Source organism: Hippoglossus stenolepis, chromosome 3 (assembly GCF_022539355.2).
Source record: "Hippoglossus stenolepis isolate QCI-W04-F060 chromosome 3, HSTE1.2, whole genome shotgun sequence".
Taxonomy (NCBI): domain Eukaryota; kingdom Metazoa; phylum Chordata; class Actinopteri; order Pleuronectiformes; family Pleuronectidae; genus Hippoglossus; species Hippoglossus stenolepis.
In genome coordinates, this window is record NC_061485.1 from 13,342,014 (window position 1) to 13,363,198 (window position 21,185).

The window sequence follows — 21,185 nt, forward strand, 5'->3', positions numbered from 1 at the left end:
CGGATCGTGAGCACCCCTGTGCTCACGAAAGAACAAACACATGTCATAAATTAAGGACACTGAATACAGTGTGTCGGCATGAAACACAGCGGTAAAGAGGATGAGACATGAGACCTCCCCCGCTCGTTTGTTCTCCTCTAATCAATCCAGGGTGCCGGGAAAATGATTCCTCACATATCAGAGCATCTCAGCTGGTATTTGCCTGGCAGTGACTCTACTTACTCTCCCACCTCCCTGTGTTTCTGCATGTCATCTTATACTCTGTGCACTAACACACACACTCACACACCAGCAATCCGATGAGACATCAGGAGAGCTGTGCAGTTGCTGCAGTGTTTGAGCCTCCCCATAAAACCATCAGCATTCTGCAGACGCACCAGATTGTCAGGTTGAGGAAGGACGGATTACTCAATTTAGCAGCACATAGAATCAGAATCAGCTTTATTGGCCATGTATGCGTACACACACAAGGAATTTGACTCCGGTTTTTCCGTTGCTCTCAACGTACAGAGCTATACAAATAAACTAAAAAAACAAGGACAACAAAGCAGAACAAGGTTAAGCATAAACATTTAACTACTATGTACAAGTACGAGATCTGTGTAACTGGTTGTGTTCAGATTGCCTCATATTTTTTTGTTTTGATTAGTCAGATAAATGATCTTTTAAAGAACATGTTAAAAACCAGGAGGCAATTTAAATTTGAAATATATACGGTCTGCACCAAGATTTATAATATTCTCTTGAATTGTCAAGATACGTCATTTTAAATCATTTTAATCTGGGGTTTTATTCTATTCACCAAATTGTACACAGTCATAAACTGTGCAGATCATATCCCCTTGTTGGGTTTTGTCAGTTTTATTGGAAATATAGTGGGAATTTTCTTCTTTATTTATTGCACGTGTCACATTCACAAACACTGTTCTACTAATGATCTATTTACACTGTGATTTATCTTTCCACTTTCGAAGTCGACAGCCATGATTCATTGCATGAATGTGTCCAATAAAAACAAGGAATAATGGAGTATACAAAACACTGCAAGTCACAGGAAGCTCAAGATAATGTCACTTAGCAACATGACCACAATGATTACCTCCAATTCAATTCCTTGTAGCCTATACACATTTTTCTATCCTATTCAAATAATCCTGTAGCTTCTATTTCACGGTTTATCCTTTAATATATAGTCGTAATCCGTATGCGTTACCTAATTAGCCATAAAGGCTTGCTGCCCACACTAAATTTCATTGTACCTAGACAGTGACAAAAAAGATGCTTTAAATAATATTGGATTCAAAGATTTTTTTTAAGATTACCACGTGGCATTTTAAGCATAAGTAAAAAATATTAAACATGTTTACGTGCCACACTCCTTAATAACTAGGCCTTTTTAGTTTGATGATGTAGAAATTATAATACAGCAGGAAAATGGAGGATATCCACACATTAAAAGGAGCTGTAACCACTTTATATTCCTGTATGACATTTTCCAGTTCTTCATTATCTAATCCCTAAAATAGTCATAAATTAATGATTGACTAAAGGATTCATTGACTAATGCTTTCTTCAGTCTGCTGCTTTCGGCTTGTTCACTTTCTTGCCACGAGTTAGATGAGAAGATCGATACAACTCCTATACCTGTTTCTGTTCCACCAGCAACCCGATATATTAGCAGAGCGTAAAAGCAGAGGGAAAGAGATTATCTATTCCAGTTACTGTGCTAAGCTAACCTGCTGCTGACGGTAGCTTCTTGTTTATCTTACACAGGGGATACAAAAAGAAACCTGACACCATCATGCTGATTGATATTCTTCTATTCAAATCTACTGTACAAGTTTTACAAGACATCCAGTTTGTTTAATTTATTCACTCAGCACATCTTGTCACCACTTAATTTTCACATCTCTCTCATGCTGTGAAAAATGATGAGACACATTCCATACAGTGAGAAATTGAGGCTATCAGTATGCTAATATTAACTTGATTTATTCAGGCAGCATGGGGGCTGTACTGGTGCTGTATTACTTTGACTTTATCACCTATAACTTGTCCCTGATGCAGTGTGTATTAAATCTCATCTGAGGACTATTGTTAAGGATTAGTGTTAAGTCTGACTTCACTAAACGACAAGAGTAAAAGACAATAAGAAAATAAATAACAGAGGAAATGAATAACATATTTTTCGATACTTACACTTCCATCTCGGGTTGAGTGACATTCACATGTTTTGCAGTGGCCAGTTTTGAGTTGGAGCCAAATTAATAGCACATTTATTCATACTGAGTCCAACCACATCAGGTGCCACGTGAACTATTCAATAATTAGAGCAACGAAGTGCAATGGCGGTTTTATTTTTATATCTATCATGAGAGAGAGAGAGACAGAGAGAGAGCGACAAGTAAGGATGTTCCACTATTTTTATATTTGACATTTGCAATTCACACAGGCCTGACCGTCACTTTCACTCCTCATTTTTATCTTTATAATATTCAAAAGAGAGAAACACATTCAGAGGTAGGAGCTGTGGGATTAATCGTTTTCTACTTGGTAAAATGTAACTTTAAATCACTAGGAAAACAGCTGACGTTCTCTTCAGGTGAGAAGTAATTTTGTAATTTGGTCTTTTCATTTCTCTCAAGTCCAGCTACAAAAACCTTTATTTTAATTTGTTTTGACAGAAGCCAAGATATTACTGTTTCCTCTTAACTTTTTTTATATTTTCAGCAGTAAGTATCAGCTTCTTTCACATTTATATGTGATGTAAATCACAATAAGATGAAGTATTTTGGTTTCTGCGGTTTCTGCAGATTGAAAAAGGGATTTAAAAATGTATTAAGTGCATCTCGTAACCATGGCAACCAGGCAGAGTGGACTAGAATGGTTTATCTTTGTCTGCTAAGCCAAACTATTTCAACTTCAATCACCAAAGACTCAGTGTCCTCAATATACCCATAATGACACGTTCCCTGTCTGAGGTCTCTCTAAAGCAAATGCACAAACGTATAATTCTTAAAACAAGACAAGAGAGAAATCCAGTTTATCCACTGGTTCAGAATAAATGTAGTCAAGTTAACAGATTGTGTCTTAAACCAGAAATATCACCAGCACAGTGGCTCCGAGATGAAGGTGCTACCGGTGTTTCTGCTGATGACACGAACTCACAAGTACAGTGCTGCTCCTGGAAATGTAGGTGCTGCTCCTACAGCACATGTCACATCTTCAGCTGTCTCATTATTGTGTTACCATCCTGGAAACTAATGTAGAAGCTATACCACTGACTCTTAAAGACGTCAGTTGCTCCTGACATTCTCCAGAGTTTTTCCTGCCAGCTTCAAAATAAAAGTATGTCAGAGTGAGTCCATTCCTGCGTCTCAATTCAGGGGCTGCATCCTTCGGAGGGTCTACGCAGCCGATGTTGGCTGCATCCTTCATGGGCCACATAGACCAAAATCTGTCTGGTCTTCACGTTGCATCCCCAGCTTGTCTCGCCCTTATGGCCGTCACCAAGCAACAGAGCTATGGACGCAAAAGTTCTCCGGTTGAAAAAACATTCTGAGGTTTTTGCCTCGCTTTTTGCCGCCCTTACCTCTTTGAAAAACAGTTAATCACAGAAGTGCAAAGAATCATGGGATATGTTGGACCAGGATGAATCCACCTGGTGGATCCTCTGTTGCTCGGGGATGTAAGGACACATTTGTTGGCCGCATTTAGAGGAGCCTTTGAATTGGGACGGTCTAGTTGTGCTGCTGTGATGCAATCGGCCTTCAAATGCAGCCTCCGAAGGATGCGGCCACATACTGTACGTCATGTCCTGCCTCCTGCTCTACCCAGATGCCACCCCTCATCTGAATGTTTCAGACATTTTCCTGATGCTGTGAACGTGTCTGACTCGGACAATCTCCTCCTTTGTCTTCATATGTGACAGGCAAATTTCATCTCAAGAACCTGCTTATCATTTGTCTTTTAATTGACCCATAGTGAGCCCTCAAAGATAGAGCCCTCAACAGGGGTTCTTCATGATCCTGGTTTGTTCTGATTTTAAAAGGGGAATTTTGAGGGGTTTCCTTACATCTTGAACAAGTTCGGTCTAGTTTAGTATGTAAAGTAAACATGTGAAGCTAAAAAATAAACTGTGATTATGACTTATAATCATTAACCTGAATTCAAACCTGGCTTCATTATCTCCACCCTATAACTCCCCGTACAACAAATATATGTTGTGTTCTCGGATATGTGCTCGGATATGTAAGTGATCAAACTGTATGAATTTATGAAGGTATGGATGTATGTGGAGGGGTTGACAGCTATGGCAGTAATCAACTAGGAGCCAAATCAATGAGTGATCTTTCATACTGCAGTGATGCAGGTAATGGAGACTGATTGCTTCTCCAAACTGCTGACAGGGGAGTGTTGGTTAAGACCTTTGCATGACTTTGCATCAGACAGTTTTTGTCCCTGTCCCCAGACCAGTGCAGAGATTGAAATTGACGTAATCCTCACTTCAGGGCAATTTTAATAATACAATTGTTACTGTAATAATAATTAACATTAATATGTAAGTATATTTTCAAAATGGTAAATTTGTATATGTTTTATTTCTTTAAATTCCTCTACGATAGGATTTACATAAAGATACATTATTAAAACGTTTTTATTTTAACAAGAGAGTGAAAACTTTAGCAGCTTATTTCAACAGGGATTTTTCTCACTATGAGTAAATCTTTGATTTGGGTTGCTCTCTGCAAAGACCCAGACAATGTGATTGTATTTTCATTTGATTGTATTCTATTTCATCTAGTTTTGATGTTTTAAACTGCATTTTAATCCGTTCAGCATTTGATTTATTTTGATTCTATCATCGCACTAGTTGTGCTTTTGATCTATGATCGTATTTGCTCTTCATTTGCTGGGATCGTAAAGAACTTTGGGCCAAATTCTGTTGTGCTGTATAAATGAATGTGACTTGACTAAGATCCACCACTTTTCATTTGAGTCTGCTGCTGCAGAAAATGGGAATTTGACATATTAGGTTTCTACCTTAATGATATCATGGAGCATATTAGGAGCGTGTGCCTGATCGATGATGGTAATATATTAGCCCAGTCACTCGTCTTCCTCCAGACCAACATACCTGGTATAGGAAAGTTTGTGCAGATTTACATGTCTGTCTGAAAACAGCCTGGATCAAGCTTAGACGTTTGAAATTGTTGATTTATTCATCAGTGCTGTCAAAATATCTTTAATGAGACTAAATTATAAAAGCGAATCTTAAATAATAAAATTTGATTCGGTCTTGTTCATTTTTCTCTTTTATTCTCTCGATTAACTCTTTTTCTCATCCTTTGCCTCATTGTCACTCTCAGCCTTTAATCAGATTAAGTGTGACTAATGTGAATGGATTGATGATGACACAGGTACTGCGGTGATGAGTGTGAGACTTGCTCGCTGAGGCCATTTTGCTCTCTCCACCTACTGTGCAGGAGATGTTGAGGTGTGAAAAGAAAGGAGGAGGAATAGAAAAAAAGAGGCCTAAATAATGAATGGGGCTAATATTGGAAATATGATAGGAAAATGAAAGAGAGGGAAGGATCAGGTTTGTCATCTGCACCAAACATGGACGAGGTCGGAGACTGGACTTTGGAGCCGACTGGTGTTTTGCATATGCTTTTGTGAGACGTGATAAACCAGTAATTTAATTAAACTAAAACTAAAAATATCTACTAAAACTTCAAGGAATGCAGCTATCACAAAGTCAGCAAATACATCCCCTCTTACTGCAGCAACCGAAAATGTGGAACATTTTGTAAATTACTTCAAAGTCACGTAAAAAGACCTGAGGGCGAGATCCTGATTCTGGCTCTCTTATAAACACAATCCAGCACTGTACAATTAATAGGTAGAAAACAGCAAACCTCTGAAGAAACTGCACCATGGGCAACATTTCAAAAAAAGAGATTTTCATTATCAACATCTTTCTAAACACACGCTCCAGTATGATTATACAACAAATATTCTACGCCATGAATTGCATTGCATTGTTTTTTACTAGGATACGAAGTTACACAATTATTTTTCATTACTGGACAATAACAAATGGAAGTATGCATATTGGTTGAGACCGGTGCACATAACTTACAGAAAGCCTGCTTAGGTTTGGTGCATGGTGTGGACTTGAACCACAGCCAATTATCTGTAGACTGCCCAGGGATATTTCCTGGCTTTAACCTAATGCATGCTGGGAGTTACAGGCTCCAAAGACCCAAGGTCAGCAGGGGCAAACAAATGTAATATCTAATGTAAAATATACACCAATCTAAATGGCTCTATATGCAACAGTCTTTCATTCATTTTCAAAATGGAACAATAAAACTGTAAATTGGAAAAATGTTCTTTTCATTATCCTCCCAAATGTCTTTGGGAGGCTGATGGATTTCCACATGTACTGTAAACATGTGAGCAAGAATCCGAGCCGCACTCTCCCTTCCACAAATACCAAAGTTAACACTCTTACAGGATCTCATCAACCACCATCATGCCTCAGGAAATATTCAGAACCCACTTCCCTCTATAGGCCTGTAACAACCAAAACAGACACATGTACACACCACTTCATATAGACACTTATTTGGTCATTCACATATCCAAAATAAGGCTCACACACACACACACACACAGAGACACACACACACAAGACCAGGAAGATGGACCCTACCCCATGCTCATTAGTCTACTGACACCCTGAGCCAAACAGCCTCAATAAGAAAAAAACTTAAATCACCTCTGATATTCACTTCTCTATGCTCCTACCAAAAAAAGGAAAAACTCTATGCTATCACCATGTGTAAAGGGTTAGCTACAAAATGTAGATCTGGCACCTTAGCTGTGGCTGCAGCAAGGATATATTTCGTGCTAGTTCAGCAAATAAGTGCAAATGCATCTTAGTGGTATTCACCAGAGACGTGACTCACAGTAAATAAGTGGATTCTCTCACACTGTGGCTAGTTGTGAGGTTGTCGTCTCTGGATGGACAGTCTCACCCTGAGTCCTCCTCCCTGTCACAAGAAGGGAGTCATGTCTGTGAAGCACTATTATTATCATCGTCTGCTCGGGGTGGGGAATTAGAGATGAGCTGCAGTTCAGGCAGATTTTACGAGGCTTTAGGGAGGGGGGGGGGAAGTATATTCTCTGTGAAACTGGTTCTAAGAAAGGCCAGTATCCTTCCTGTTTGTTAAGATACTTTTAAATGTAAAATTCCCCTTTGATTAACTTTAATGACATCATAGTAACTAGACGTCAGTGAAGATAATAACTACAGTAGCTAAATATAACCACAGTTTGGCTCTGCACCTGCTCAAATTACATTATTGTAACATTTAAAATGAACTTGGATATATTTTACACCTTAATTTAAGAAACAATTTTGTATGAAATGATATTTATGATCACATATTGCTTCTGTACAGTGACTGATAGTAATCCAGGACTAAACTGCAACATCTCCACATTCACTACTCGGGGCAAAAAGATCATTGTGCAGTTTTGTGAGGGATGAAATTTCTTTCTGCACTTAAGTCGGTGATTGTTCTGCAGAATATTGTTTCCACTGCTATACACTCAGTAATATGAGCATGCAGAAGCTAGACAAGCTGATTTCCTCCTCCGGAAACCCCAATACACAAAGGTCAGCATAGATTGTTTTTGTTAAGGGATGGATGCACCTACAGTTACTGATCCCAACTTATTTTAACAATCCAATACTTTTAGTCCTTTCTACTTCTACTATGTCAGTTTGATTTATGCAATAAAATCTCTGTCAACAGTTTCAAATGAGAAAAAGCTTCAGCAGCAGCAGTCAGGCCTTCGTGGGCTCCAACTCTGCAGATGCTCGTGCCCGGACCCATGAGTTGGCAATTTACAACTTCATATAATCAATATTAAACATAAACATCTGGGGAATACTGATAAATAAAAAAGACTAATCAACAGGTAAATATGTCGAGCACTGATGATCATAACTTTCTGAGATGTTACGTCAGAGACTTATGCAACATGGGTTTTTGTTACCGGTTCTGACACAGATGAAGACGTGCTATATGGTTGTTCGGTTACACAGAGAGCTCTGGAGTATGGTGCAACGTAGTGAAATCAGTGTTTTCTCACAACAGTGAGAGCAGTCGTGAGTTTTTTACAGACCTGTCAAGTTTGATTTTCTCATGCTCAACTATGGTTTCATGTGTGTAACCTATTTATGACACAACTCAACAAAATGTTCATCAACTCTGACTGTTCGTCCCAGGTCCTCACTCGGACTAACACAAGCAGTTTTTCGTGAATCACCTGTGGGTAACATTGAACACATAAGTCTTATTAGTTGAGAACTCGAACATTGGCCGAATGCTACAAAGCCATTAAAACATTGTGATGCACCCTCTCATGCTCCACTGGAGCCATCAACCAGTTGGTATCTTCTCGTACACAAACAAAACAAACACGACCATAATGTCCTCGGCTCAACCTTAAAGCCAAATGTCAACAAGCAGCAGCCTCCCTTGTGTTCTGGGTGATGTCGGCGCACGGCCCTCGGATCCAGCCGGAGGTTGTTGTCATCTTAAGATCATTTAGTGATTGTGTTTGTTATTCTCTGTCCCTGAGGACTGATACGATATCATGATGGAGAGTAAACACCAGAGTGATTATGTGATGTTAGTAAACTGTGAGTTTATCAGAAAATCTTAAGAAAAGACTAAATGAAACTCAATATACTGGAGTCCAAAACCGCTGCGATCGAGAGGCTTGATCCCAGCTTGGTTTGGTTGGAGTCACCACAACCTTACAGGAAGTAAAGGCACCCGGCCAAGAGAGACTCCACAGCCCCCCATGCTTTGTCAAATTCTGTGTCATATAATTCCTCTGCACAGCTTGTCAAATATGTATGTTGCCTAGAGAGGCATCAGACCGTGTGTTGTTAGCACTCGGAAACAAATCACACTGACTCTTGTATCATTATTGATTTTTTGTTGTTTTTTTGGAACAGACACTCGAACTTTCAGCTATAAGGTGATTTGGTTCTGCTCATAAACAAAGACAGATTTAAATCATATCAACGAACTCATTCAAGATGTCAAATCACTTTAATAATTAATAGCTGTTGGATTTGGGACTGAAGTCGAACCATGAAATCAAGACCGAGGAGAAACAGTGTGCATTGTGATGAGATGAGTTGATTTACATATCTTTAATGTAATTTCCTTGATTTACAGTAAATACTGGATGAGACCCAAGATAAATATATGTTCAAAAAATATGAGTCATTAACACGTGTTCTCCTCATCATTAGTTTTCTTGCTGCAAGTGATATGATTTACTGAGCATCAAGGGATATTGTTGAAATATAATACAGATATTAATGGAAAATGTATTTAATTACCAACGTATGCATATTAGTATTACTCAAACTTAAAGAAGTATTTTAATTAGTGCATCCTCACTCAGAATCATTGATGTGGACAACAGGAATTTATAACATGAATCCATATTAGAGATACAACAATTTATCAATGGATTAAAAAAAATAAACCATTATCAAAATAGTTTATTTTGATAATGGATTAATCATATTTATATTTATCATATCATGTTCTATCTGATTCCCATAGTTGTCTATAGTAAACAGAATATGTGTGGATATATTATGAATATTAAAATGGTTATTTCAATAATCCACAGACTCATTAATGATAACAAAGATGGTCTGTATTTATGTAGCCACTTTTCACACACACATTCACACACAGCACTTTCTCTATCACACATCAACCACAGGGGCAAATTGGGGCCGTGATCAAACTGCCGACCATCTGGTTTGTGAGCCACAGCCGCCCGACGTTAGTTAGTTATTTAACACGGTTGTTGCATCTATTTCGGTAAAGAAGAAGTCCCATTCATTCTGCTGGATAACAAACAATGTTAAACAAGGAGACATTTTGGTTTGACATAGTGGGGAAAGCATGGGTGCACAAAGTAGCTTCAACAGAAATACCTGTACCTCCACTTCCACTTCTCTTTTTCCTATATTCTATAAATTATGTATTTCTTTTTCTGTCAGTGGCAACAGCTCCACTGTGTTGACATCACACACACAAAGACACACAGCTCATCTAAAGGTGTGTGAGGTCAGATCAGTCATCGAGATGTTACAGGGTTTGACCAACGCATGATTGTTGCTGCTGTGTAAATAAAGACATGTCTGTATTTAATGAGATGCAACAGTGACACCAGGAGCTTTTCATCTTCACATGAACAATCACTGCTTGATTTCCCCATCAGCTGTTCTGAATCATTTCTTTTTAAAGCACTGTTTGATTGAAGGGTAAATTTAAGGCCATGACACTGTGATATTCATCAGAGTCCCTCCAAGGCTGATAATTAACCAGTGAATCTTTCTGACCCCATGTTGCCAAAACTCAACCTGTGCCAACCTGCAGCTCTCCGACACTTAGCCGATTGTGTCCTCTGTTAACAGCTTGTCATAGCAAGATGACACAGATCCAACCCCACACCCACCTCCAACAAACCACACACACACACACGTTTGTACAGCTTCTTAGTGAGGACACTCATTGGGATAATGCATTCCCTAGCCCCTTACCCTAACCATCCAAACTAAATGCCTAACCCTAACCCTTAACCTAACCTAAACCTAATTCTAACCCTAACCCTAAAACCAAGTCTTAACCCCCAAATAGTCCTTTAAAGGGGGGGGTCACAAAGTGAGGACTGGCCAAAAAGTCCTCACTTTCCCAAAATGTCCTCACTCCGTAGGTTGTGGTCCTCACAAAGATAGATGTACAAGAGCACACACACACACTCATATTGTAGTTCCAGTCAGTCGAGCATGTAAGAAAGACAAATCAAGAACAAGATGATGGCAAACACATGCAGCAGATTTGGATGAGGAGGGAAGTGTGAAATTGGTTCTGAGTGGGAAGTTGTGTGTTTGCGTGTCAAAGATTGAAAGACACAATTTTACTCAATTTCATAAAAAATGTTTTTTTAACAACGATGTCAAACAGGGCTTGTTGCTGCAGTGAGATGAGACTCTGTGTGTTTAAGTGTGAGCCTGTTAATGGTTGGTCCGTCTCCACAGGTTTGATGCAGTGAATTTGAGTTTCCTGGGCAGGAGGCCAGCACGCCGAGCTCTGAGAAGCTGAGGCAACATGTTGACATGATGGTATCTGACTTATCTCCAAGTTTATAGACCCGTGTGTGTTGGCTAATTAATGACATGGTTACAGGCTGATACACTGGGAAACATGAAAGTGTCTGTACATCACAGCTAATGTGATTCATTTCTGTTTTTAATATCTTTTGAATGCTATTTTAATGTCTTCTTAATATCCTTGATGCATTTCTAAGAACTTAGAATTTCCTTGTGTCCGCATGGTGCTATAAATCAACTTGTCTTGCCTATTGAGGATTAGTGATGTGGTTTGATAACCATGTTTCTGATGCTTAGTTTATTCCTTAAATAATTCAAAGCTCCACAGAAAATGTTATATTATTTAGCTTTATCATACTTTGACCTATGACCTCATCACATTGAGCTGCTTGGTTCCCTATCAGATCAAGTTACATGTAGAATCAGGTGCATGGTTTTATACATAAATGGGTGTATTTGCAGTGTCCAGCTGTGACCTACCCAATAGAAGCAGTTTCACCTCTCTGGCTGCCTTCTCTCCGTCTTCTCGCAGGTTCTTGTCAATCATCTTTGACCTCTCCGCGGCTGCCTTATCCTCGGCGCTCACCGTGCAGCCCATGGCTCGAGACGCAGGGGCGCAGCGACCACTCGTGCAGGCAAAACGAGACAGAACGAGGCTTCAGTGCAAACGGTCTCAGCTGTGCCGGGCGATGCCAAGAATATCAATGGAGCAGCGTCAGCTTCCAGCAGGAAAGCAGCCGATTCCGGAGTTTGTGCCCGCGCGTCAAAAGTCAATGTCCCCGCTGCTCTCGCCTTCCCAAGCAGAGGCTCACAGACGCATCCCAATCGTGTTGTTTTACACAACACAGAGTCAGGCTGTTAGAGCTGATCCATGTCTGTCCTGCATCCACACACACACACGCACACACACGCGCACACGCACCAGAGACTGCAGCAGCTCCCGTGTCACTGGTCACTCCAAGCTGATCATCAGATGAATCCCCGGGACGAACTGCGAGCAGCGGCCGAGTCTCGTCCACGTCACTCGGACGACTCGTCGCGACGGTCCAATTAAAGCAGGTGAGCGGCCGTGGCACCAATTAGAGGGCGGGAGCCAGTGATGCGTGAGTGGAGGCGAGGAGCGCGGTGCGCGGTGCGCAGCAGACTGCAGTGGCCGCGGTGCCCGCACCGTTCCCCCGCATGTGTCAGGAGTCAGGACCGTGATCCCCAGCGCTGAGCGGACGGAGGCAGACTGAGGAGCTGGAGGAGCTGTGCAGGAGCAGCTCTGTGTTTGTAAAGATGAGGGACGAGCTGTTAAATATGATGAAGATCTTTATGAAACATCTTGGCACAGAATTACTCCGACTGAAGAGTTGTTGGACAGCGCCTCCTAATGGACTCGTCTTTCCTCTCTTCCCAGTTACTGGAGCTACATAATGATAATAATAACTGTACAATATATTTATATAGCAGCTTTCATTAGAAATGGAGCACACAATATAATAGCAGGCAATTAAAACAATGATTCAAATGTGAAAATGGCATATAACGAAAAAGAGTTGGTGGAAGCAAAATTAAACATATTTAAAACATATTTGGAAAATTTTAAAAAAAGAACAGTAAAATCAACAGTGATAGTAATTGTCATTGCCATCTTAAAATACATAGAGAAAAAAGGATTGTGATCTATTCCTATTGTTTTAATGATAAAGTATCATTAGAAAAGTCAAGTTTTACAATTCAGTCTCAGCCTTTTTCCCCAAGCAAGTTTTCCACCCTCATTAAGCCAAAAGAAATGAAAATAAATAAATAGGGCCTCATCCAATGCACTCATCAATACAAAGCGTATTATCTTTACCTAATCCAGCTCTCATGTACCGTTTAATTGTTGCTCACTCATCTCTGCAGCAAGTTTCTTTCTTCTTCTGGTACATTCTGTTCATTTGTTCTTGTTTGGGTTGTTAAACAGCCTAGCAGTAAATTTCAGATTCGATTCGCTGGGCTGTTAGAAATTCAACATGGATTGCTTAATGTTTTGACTATAAACAAATCTGAATGAGATATTTTCTCTTTGTTACAGTGAAACCCAGCCGTGTGTTGACACAACAATGTCAGAGTCAGGGATCATGATGACCTACAATTCAGGCTCAGTGTTTTTTTTATAAACACAGTTTAGCCATGACAGATAAAAACATTGATCCGATAGAGACAAACTCTTATTTTCAACTATGCACTAAAGTAAATGTCTCTGTGTGTGTTTGGGGGTGAAACTAGTGTATTTGCAACAATGACCAAATGTATATTATTCAAAGTAATAAAATCCAATTATTAACACAGAGAACAAACCCAAATAGCTGGTTTGTTAATTAAACTAACACTAAGACACTTTTCATGCACTGGTCAGTGGTGAATTTTGACATTTTTGTTTGATTAGTTTCTAGACAATGTTTTCTTTCAGACTTGTGGAAAGAAAACATCGTTACTTCACTCTGTTTTTATTTGTAAATTTCAATTATGAAAGGCCAAAAGGCCGTTTTCAAAAATGATCACTTTAGTAGCACTTACCAGACTTTCCACTTCAATATCCTGAATGTTTTTAAAGAGGTTTATATTCATGTATAATTCACAGCCTGATAAAGTACATTTTATTCATAAAAACACATCAAATGTGAATTTTTACACACTGTTGACAGTATATTCTAATTTGTAATGTGACATTACCAGAAAAAAACTTTGGCTTCTATGTGAACAAGATAAAACAAGAATTGTAAATCTTTTTTCTAATGTTCATATTTCTAGAAATTATATAAATTAGCACATATTTACTAAGAAGTGACCTACTTTGCATATTTACAAGTAAAATTTCAGAAAAGTTGAAACACAAAAAATGTCAATGCCAGTCATAAACTGAGGCCATTTAATTGTGATATCTGTTATCATTACAGTTACCTGAGATAGGTGTTGCTTTAAAAAAAATACTGTCAGTAAAGGGTAAATGATGAGACCATGTTAAAACATCTACAATTATTTTATTGCCAAACTAAAACTGTCCCTTCTATTTACACTTTACAAGCTACTGTAAATATGCATCACAAATATAAAAGGTTTAGATTTATGTACATCATTCATATAAAGCCACATCTTATTCACCAGAATTCCATATATCTTAGTATTTACTTATAGTTGTGTCATTTCATGGATTTACATCTAGAATAACAGACTATAATAAAATAGCACAGAGATTTGATTACAGGAAATATGCATATTTGATATAGTGTGTCTGTTATTTAAACTGTGGGATCTGTTCCAAAGTTAAAGGCATTTCAAAGCAGTAGATAGTCAGTTGTTATTTTGGCATGATCACTTACAGTGAAGAAATCACTAAACATGACAAAAGTAACCCTTCATGTAGCTTACACCACAGCAGCCATGGAAAATACACGTGGAAAAGCAAGGGACCGAGGTTGATACGTGCACTAAATATTTCTCCTGCTGTTCAAAACTTGTCCTTTAAAAACACTTCGATCGGGAATCAGAAATCCTTAAACAACACAAACAATAGAAGGATACATAAATAAAACGAGAGAAGTGATGATTTACACTGGACTTTTCTGAAGCTTGAGAGCCACGTGTTACAATATAAAACCATCTTTGGCTACAAGCACCAAGTATTTGTCATTTCTCTGAGTTCAAAAGCTCAAAATGTTGCATTGTTTTGTTAACATATAAATTTGTGTATATATTTCTATTCTATAATTGGTATTCTGTCAAACGTTAACCCCCAATTTGTCAGTCTGGAAGTGATCGTCCACATCCCTAAATCCACCTTGAATTGAAAGTGTCATCGCTGACAGAACATGACAACAGTAATGTTTTAACATTACATTTAAGAAGGGCTTCAAAATACTAATATAACACTATGGTAACTATAGCACAGATTGGGACTCCAATCCACTTCACTTTAAGATGCCAATTGTACAGTATTACAATAACATCTATGACAACGTGGGACGGAAAGTCACTCACTGTGTAGTTCACTGTGTCAACTAGAGGACGGACTGGACATTACAACATGCAAAACTTTAACTTCAAGTCTAAATATTCATCAAGTGTGAAAACAAATCAAAATACTACAAACCAGTACAGCAAAGACGTCACGGCAGAACTACAACAGGTTTAATACATCTTCAAATTAAAAAAGAAATTAGCTTGATGAACTCTACTAGACCCACCAGTGGGTTTATTTTGATAAATTCATGTTGCTTGGCCAGGCATGGTACAAACCCACAGAGTTTGATTTAAGGTGGGGTCAAAAATTTAAAAAACAACCATATTTTCTATCATAAAACTTTCACAATGTATTGGAACGTGTAGATACAGAATATGAAGCACTTATCAGGATATCGTATTCTGAATGTAGGCTAAGGACTTAATGGGAATATAAAGGTGAATATAATCAAGAATAAAATAGGCTCATGAGCTAGAATGAAAAGTGAACTGTCGGGGTAAACTTGAACTGTGCTTGGTTCATATTTAATGTCACAGTTTGGCATATGTGCTAAAAATCTATAAAGGATTCTCAAATCAATCTATTCATATTGTAACAAGTATCGTCAGCCTGTAACACCTTCCATTAACTATATACTGTGCTGTTAGCTAAAACAAAATTAACTTCTTCATATACAGTAGTTAAATATCTGAAATTAAAAACACTGACAGTAGCTAAATAAATATACATTTGTTTTTACTGTGTTGTCCCAAATATTGAAAGGCATCTGTGTTGGTTAAAAATACTGCTAATTTATTAATTAGAAATAAAAGTTTAAACTGTATAATTATAATGATAATAATAAGAAGACCTCTGGGATTTGATAGATCATGAAAATGAAATGTCGCCCCCACTTTAAGGCTTTAAAGCACTTGTTGTGTTATATTACAGTTCAGAGTGCTAATGGTTCAGGGTGAGTCCCGTTTTGTGCGTCTTGTAAAAAATACTTTGTGTAAAAATAACTGGCGAGTTATTTAGTCATCTGTTGTGTGCATCTCGACTTCTTCCTGTCTCCAGCCTCAAACACAATCACAGCAACTTTCTTCTATACAGTACCCGCTGCGGCCGTTTGTGTGTGAATAAAGAGGAAGCAACAGGAAAGGACCATTTCTCCATCGAGGGTGAGGACTTTGTCACACAAACAGATGATGGTTTTAAAAAAACTGATAGACCCTGTTTGTTCCTGATTATTCATATAAATTACATTATCACCATTGCACTGCGTTAAATTGAATTATTGAACAATGTTATGAGAGGATTTTGTTCGGATAAGTGTCAAAGGGTTAATTCAACTTGGTCAATCCAAATGTGATTCCAACCCACATTCGATACTGTACGTTTGTTTACTGTTACAAACCCCCGGCTGGCCAGCACTGTAGTGTGTTCCCACTGAGGTGATAGTGCTCCGTTTTTACATTGACCAGTTCTTTTATCCCCCTGTTTGCTGAGCCCACACACACTGAAGCAGCCCCTAGTGGCCTCCTGCGGCATGGCTGCTCCCCATCGTCCAGTCGATGATTATAAAGCTCAGACTCATCACCATGAAGGAGACGCCCAGAGCAGCAAAGCAGGCAGCCTGAGAATGAGGGAAGTGTCAGAGAAGATTCATTATCAAGATCTTCGCTGTTTGAAATACACCAAAGGAAACAAAAGGTCTGCATCACCAAGTTAAATGAATTGTTCAAGACGACACGACAGAGCGTTCAATGCCTCACCAGTATCTTAGGAGTGGAGTTCATGGGTTCGTCTTCTTTGGGGACGATGCGGATGTAGAAAACGGCGGGGAAGATGAAAATGAGGCAGGGAGCCGACGTGGCACCTGGAAACACGACGAGGGAGGAGCGGTCAAAGATCAAACATTATACACAGATTTAGTGAATGTAGTGATAGAACTGAGAATCCATTTGAACAGCTTTACTTAAGTAGATGTTACATTCTCAAGCATAATCCACAATGATTAACTGAAACTGTATGATCATGGGAAATGTCATAAATGGAGTTCTAAGTATAAAAATGTACATAGTAAATGTAAGTTACCATAATTAAGGCTCAGTCATGGACAAATATATGTCATGGACATATATATATATATCCGATGTGACAGGAAATCATTATCAAACTGTATTATTTGTCTACAGATAAATTTAGTGGTACTAAATAAACACTGTAAAATTTTAAAATGATTCATCAACAGAGGAAAAGATGTAGACTTGTAGTGTTGCCAAGTTTGTAAAAAATAATAATGGCTGCTTTTAAGTAGCTATTGAATTATTGTATGTTGATTTCTTCAGGAATATTCATTTTTCGGTATTTTTCCATGACTGGCATTCATTTTCATTCAGAGTTTAGTATTATAGCCTTTAAATACAGTACAAAGGTTGCTGCAAACAGCTCCGTATAGTGCATCACCTGACTGTGTGAGCTGTATTTGTTTGCTCCCGTTATGTGTATTTAAAGTACACCCCGTACGTACTCCCACGTGTGTACTTAAAATGCCTCCACGTCTTTGTAGGTGTCCCTGGCGAAGCTTATACTTAAATGTTTTCAACTTTCACCTCTGACCTGTGAAACATGGCCTCCGATCTAAGGACCGAGCACGACAATAATATTGACTCAGGCCGCCAATTTGTCCGTGAGCAAACATGCACGAGTCACGTTTTTTGTTTTGCTTTTAATGGGAGTTTTTTTTGTATGCCAGGAACTAGAAAGGCTGAAAGACACTGCCATGTCAAACAGGAGACTTCAGTCTGTAAACAGAGACCGAATAAGTAACCAATAATCACGCGTGTGTAGAACGGAACCTATGGTCCAATAAGTGGTTGAGATGAGATTTATAGAAAACGTGAAATGCTGTTTTGTTATTTAGGTTTTTCGAGAGTAAAAACATTAGTCGAGACGTTAACTGGAGGACCTAATGATAATGGCCCAGGCTGCGGGAGAAGGTCATCACTTATTTTCAATATCATTTGAATTTTCTGGCTCTAGAAATGTCCAGTTTTATACTAACCAATGAAGCCGAAGATGCCCAGAATGTTTGGGGCAAATATCACCAGCATGTTGATGACGGTGAGCAGAACGACAGCGATGGCAGTGTGACGCAGCCAGTTGAAAGCCTTGGTGGGGAACAGCATGTGCTGGATGGCTCTACGCACCTGAGGACAGAGGAAAAGTTGAAATGATCACATGATGCCACAGTAAAATGTCCGCCGAGCACTGCAGGGAACAAACTCAACAACACACTTACAGGGAACAACACAATGGGGACGGTCAGGGTGACGGCAGTGAGGACGGCCACACGCACACACAGGATTAAAGTGTCGAAAGGATCGATGCGGCTGTAGGTGTGCAGGAGCTCTGGCTCCACTTTGCCTGCAGGAATATAAGGAGAAGAAATGTTTATTATGTTGCATTCAAAAGTCAAACAGTGATACCTTCAGGACCATATCGTTATAACAAAGAGTCACCACAAGAGGGAGCTTTGGATCTGTGTGTAGTGAAGGAAAAAGTAGAAAAGTAAATTCTCTGCAAAGCTCAGTCAATGACTTTTCGTTAAAACAGACAAATACTAACATGAATATTAAGGTATCCGAATACTAATACTACTAAAATAGGGAATTTTATTCAAGAGAAAACTAATGTAAAGATCATTTTCTCTTGTGAAAATCTTGATAAAATATTTTATCTTTTTGCTGCTTTTGTACTCACTGCAAAATATTGCAGTAAAATTTAAGACGTGTTTGTGAAACTGTGTCTTATCAGTTAAAATTACAAATTAGAGACGAATCAGACAACAGCGCCCCCTCGTGACACAATCAATGCCATGTTTTTCTTACAGGCCCTACGTATTTTAGATTTTCTTACATGGTTTTGAGTGTGAGACATGTCTCTGTATATAGAAATTTTATAAAAAAGGTTTGTGAGTGAAATAGAAATATTTGCTACTAATGATGGTGTAAATTTAAACATTGCAAGATGAGGAAACCAGCTAGATATGTGTTATCTTTTCCAAAAAGCATCTCTTGTGTATCATTTGACAATAAGAAAAAGTGGTCAAACAAGTGATTTGATTTGGGCATTTCATTTGTTTTCATCTACTGATAAACACAAGGTCCTAAAGAGGTGCAGAGGACGGCTGTTCTCACCGTAAAAGGTCAGGTAGCCAAAGAGAGCTGCTAGAAAGTACATGGTGTACATGACTAAGATGGAGATGTTGGACACCCTCTGCATCCTCTTCTTTGTTGGACTGAAATCAGAGGAGGTGAAAGTCATGTGGAGGCCACATTCTGCACTGACGCGTTATCAAATATTGCAGGTTACAGAGGGATGACTCACTTGTGGAGCTCGGTGTAAATGGGCAGGACCTCAGGGTGGCAAACAAAGGCGAAAGCCAAGATGGGGATGGTGTATGCCGTCTGTGAAGAGACACGTAAACAGATGACAGTTTAGGAGCCTCCCAAAATAAGTGTGCAAACTCAGACTGAGGACACCTGCAGAACTCGATGTACAAAAAACAAGTCATATATGCAAAGTGTATTTTCAGACGTCAGCCGCCTACCTGAGAGTTCATGGTGAACATGCGTGGGGAGCAGTGGGCGTCGTCATTGTCTGCGTGAACAACACCATTGGTGTACTCGTGGCCGTGGCTTGAGACGTTCATGGTGAGGTGGGCAGCAGTGCTGTTGGCTGAGTACTCCTCGAACGGGCAGGGAATCTGAAACTTCTTATAGATAACCTGCAGAGAGAAGGATAATAATGGAGGAGGAAAGCTGAGAAAAGATGTGAGGATGAGGGGAAGTGTCAGAGTTAGTAAACGAGAGCTCTCAACCATTGGCGACAAGCTCGAAGGGGGAAAAAAAGGCCATTTCACATCAGATTAGCGAGTCCCAGCCTCCGAGGTTTTACACTCGACCTTTGATGTCTGTAAGCAGCTCTTATATTCGCCTTATCAAACAGGACCACATGCCACTGGAAATAGAGACGAGTGTGGGAAAGAGGCAAGAGTGGGAAAGCGGGAAGCGTATGTGCCAAGGTGACGTGCCAAGGTGACATGCCAGAGCCCACGAGGCTTCTTGTGAGGAGTCACTGTGATGAATCTCCAGTATGTGAGATGCACCGACTTACCGCAGTGAGAAAGAACACCATACAGCTGAGAGAAAATCCACTGGTGTAGCCAAGGTAACCTGAAAATACAGACGACAAGGCCGTCACTGACACATCTCCTTAAAACAAACAACCTTTTTGATTGCATGTACAGTTTGGAGCTGTGGAAACTTTGTTCGTTACACAAGAAGTTCTACAAAGTTTACGGTAAGAGGATTGCCGACTGTTCTATAAACACGGCTTCTGCAATAACACCCACAAAATTGGCCCTGTGGACGACCTCACAGCACAATGAGATCAGAGAGAGCCTGTTTATTTGACTTTGAAGCGAGCAGCTCAGACTGGGATACAGGGCGTGATCATCTCAGGACAGAAGATGTGTAATTGGGCCCCTGCTGCTTCCTGCTGCCTGTGGTGGGATAAAAACACACTAATTGCCTGATTTCCAGGCATCTGCTCCATCAAAATGTCCCTATGTACTGTAGGTTGGCTCAAGGTCAAAAGAAAACATCATCTTAACAATGAAATCTTCAAGATAGAAACACTGTCTTGAAAAGAAACATGCATGAAAAAAGCAGTGGACGAGAGCCAAAATAGAACAATTTAATTAAAGGTCTAAAAGTTGGTCAGAGATACACAATAAAATTTGAGCAAAGACTGAAAATGTTCCTGAGGGACTGTGAAGTGAAATGACATCACTGACTAGTAGTCTCTTAATGTTTTGGAGACAGGAAGTGTGTCCCTGGAGCAAAAATTAGAGCGGTTACAAAAATTAGGACTGTATTGGCAGAGCTGCGTTGTTTCTGTTGGGCTATTGTCAAATTAAAAAGGGCC

The 21,185-nt window shown here is 39.3% G+C and overlaps 2 protein-coding genes across 4 annotated transcripts in view; both read right to left on the bottom strand.

Moving 5' to 3' along the window:
* LOC118104566 (guanine nucleotide-binding protein G(i) subunit alpha-2) overlaps window positions 1-12,783 on the bottom strand; it is a 36,875-nt gene extending 24,092 nt beyond the window's left edge. The window contains exon 1 of the mRNA XM_035151544.2: window positions 11,705-12,783. Within this exon, the coding sequence (XP_035007435.1) occupies window positions 11,705-11,822 (118 nt within the window). The 5' untranslated portion in view covers window positions 11,823-12,783. The remainder of the gene's footprint in view (window positions 1-11,704) is intronic.
* A 1,429-nt stretch (window positions 12,784-14,212) lies between these two features.
* Window positions 14,213-21,185, bottom strand: part of slc38a3b (solute carrier family 38 member 3b) — a 28,150-nt gene continuing 21,177 nt past the window's right edge. For all 3 annotated transcript variants that reach the window (XM_035151539.2, XM_035151542.2, XM_035151541.2), the window contains 8 exons: window positions 20,373-20,431; window positions 19,807-19,983; window positions 19,584-19,663; window positions 19,394-19,494; window positions 18,496-18,620; window positions 18,259-18,403; window positions 16,967-17,070; window positions 14,213-16,827 (listed from right to left, as the gene is read on the bottom strand). In XM_035151539.2, the coding sequence (XP_035007430.1) occupies window positions 16,723-16,827; window positions 16,967-17,070; window positions 18,259-18,403; window positions 18,496-18,620; window positions 19,394-19,494; window positions 19,584-19,663; window positions 19,807-19,983; window positions 20,373-20,431 (896 nt within the window). In that variant the 3' untranslated portion in view covers window positions 14,213-16,722. The remainder of the gene's footprint in view (window positions 16,828-16,966; window positions 17,071-18,258; window positions 18,404-18,495; window positions 18,621-19,393; window positions 19,495-19,583; window positions 19,664-19,806; window positions 19,984-20,372; window positions 20,432-21,185) is intronic.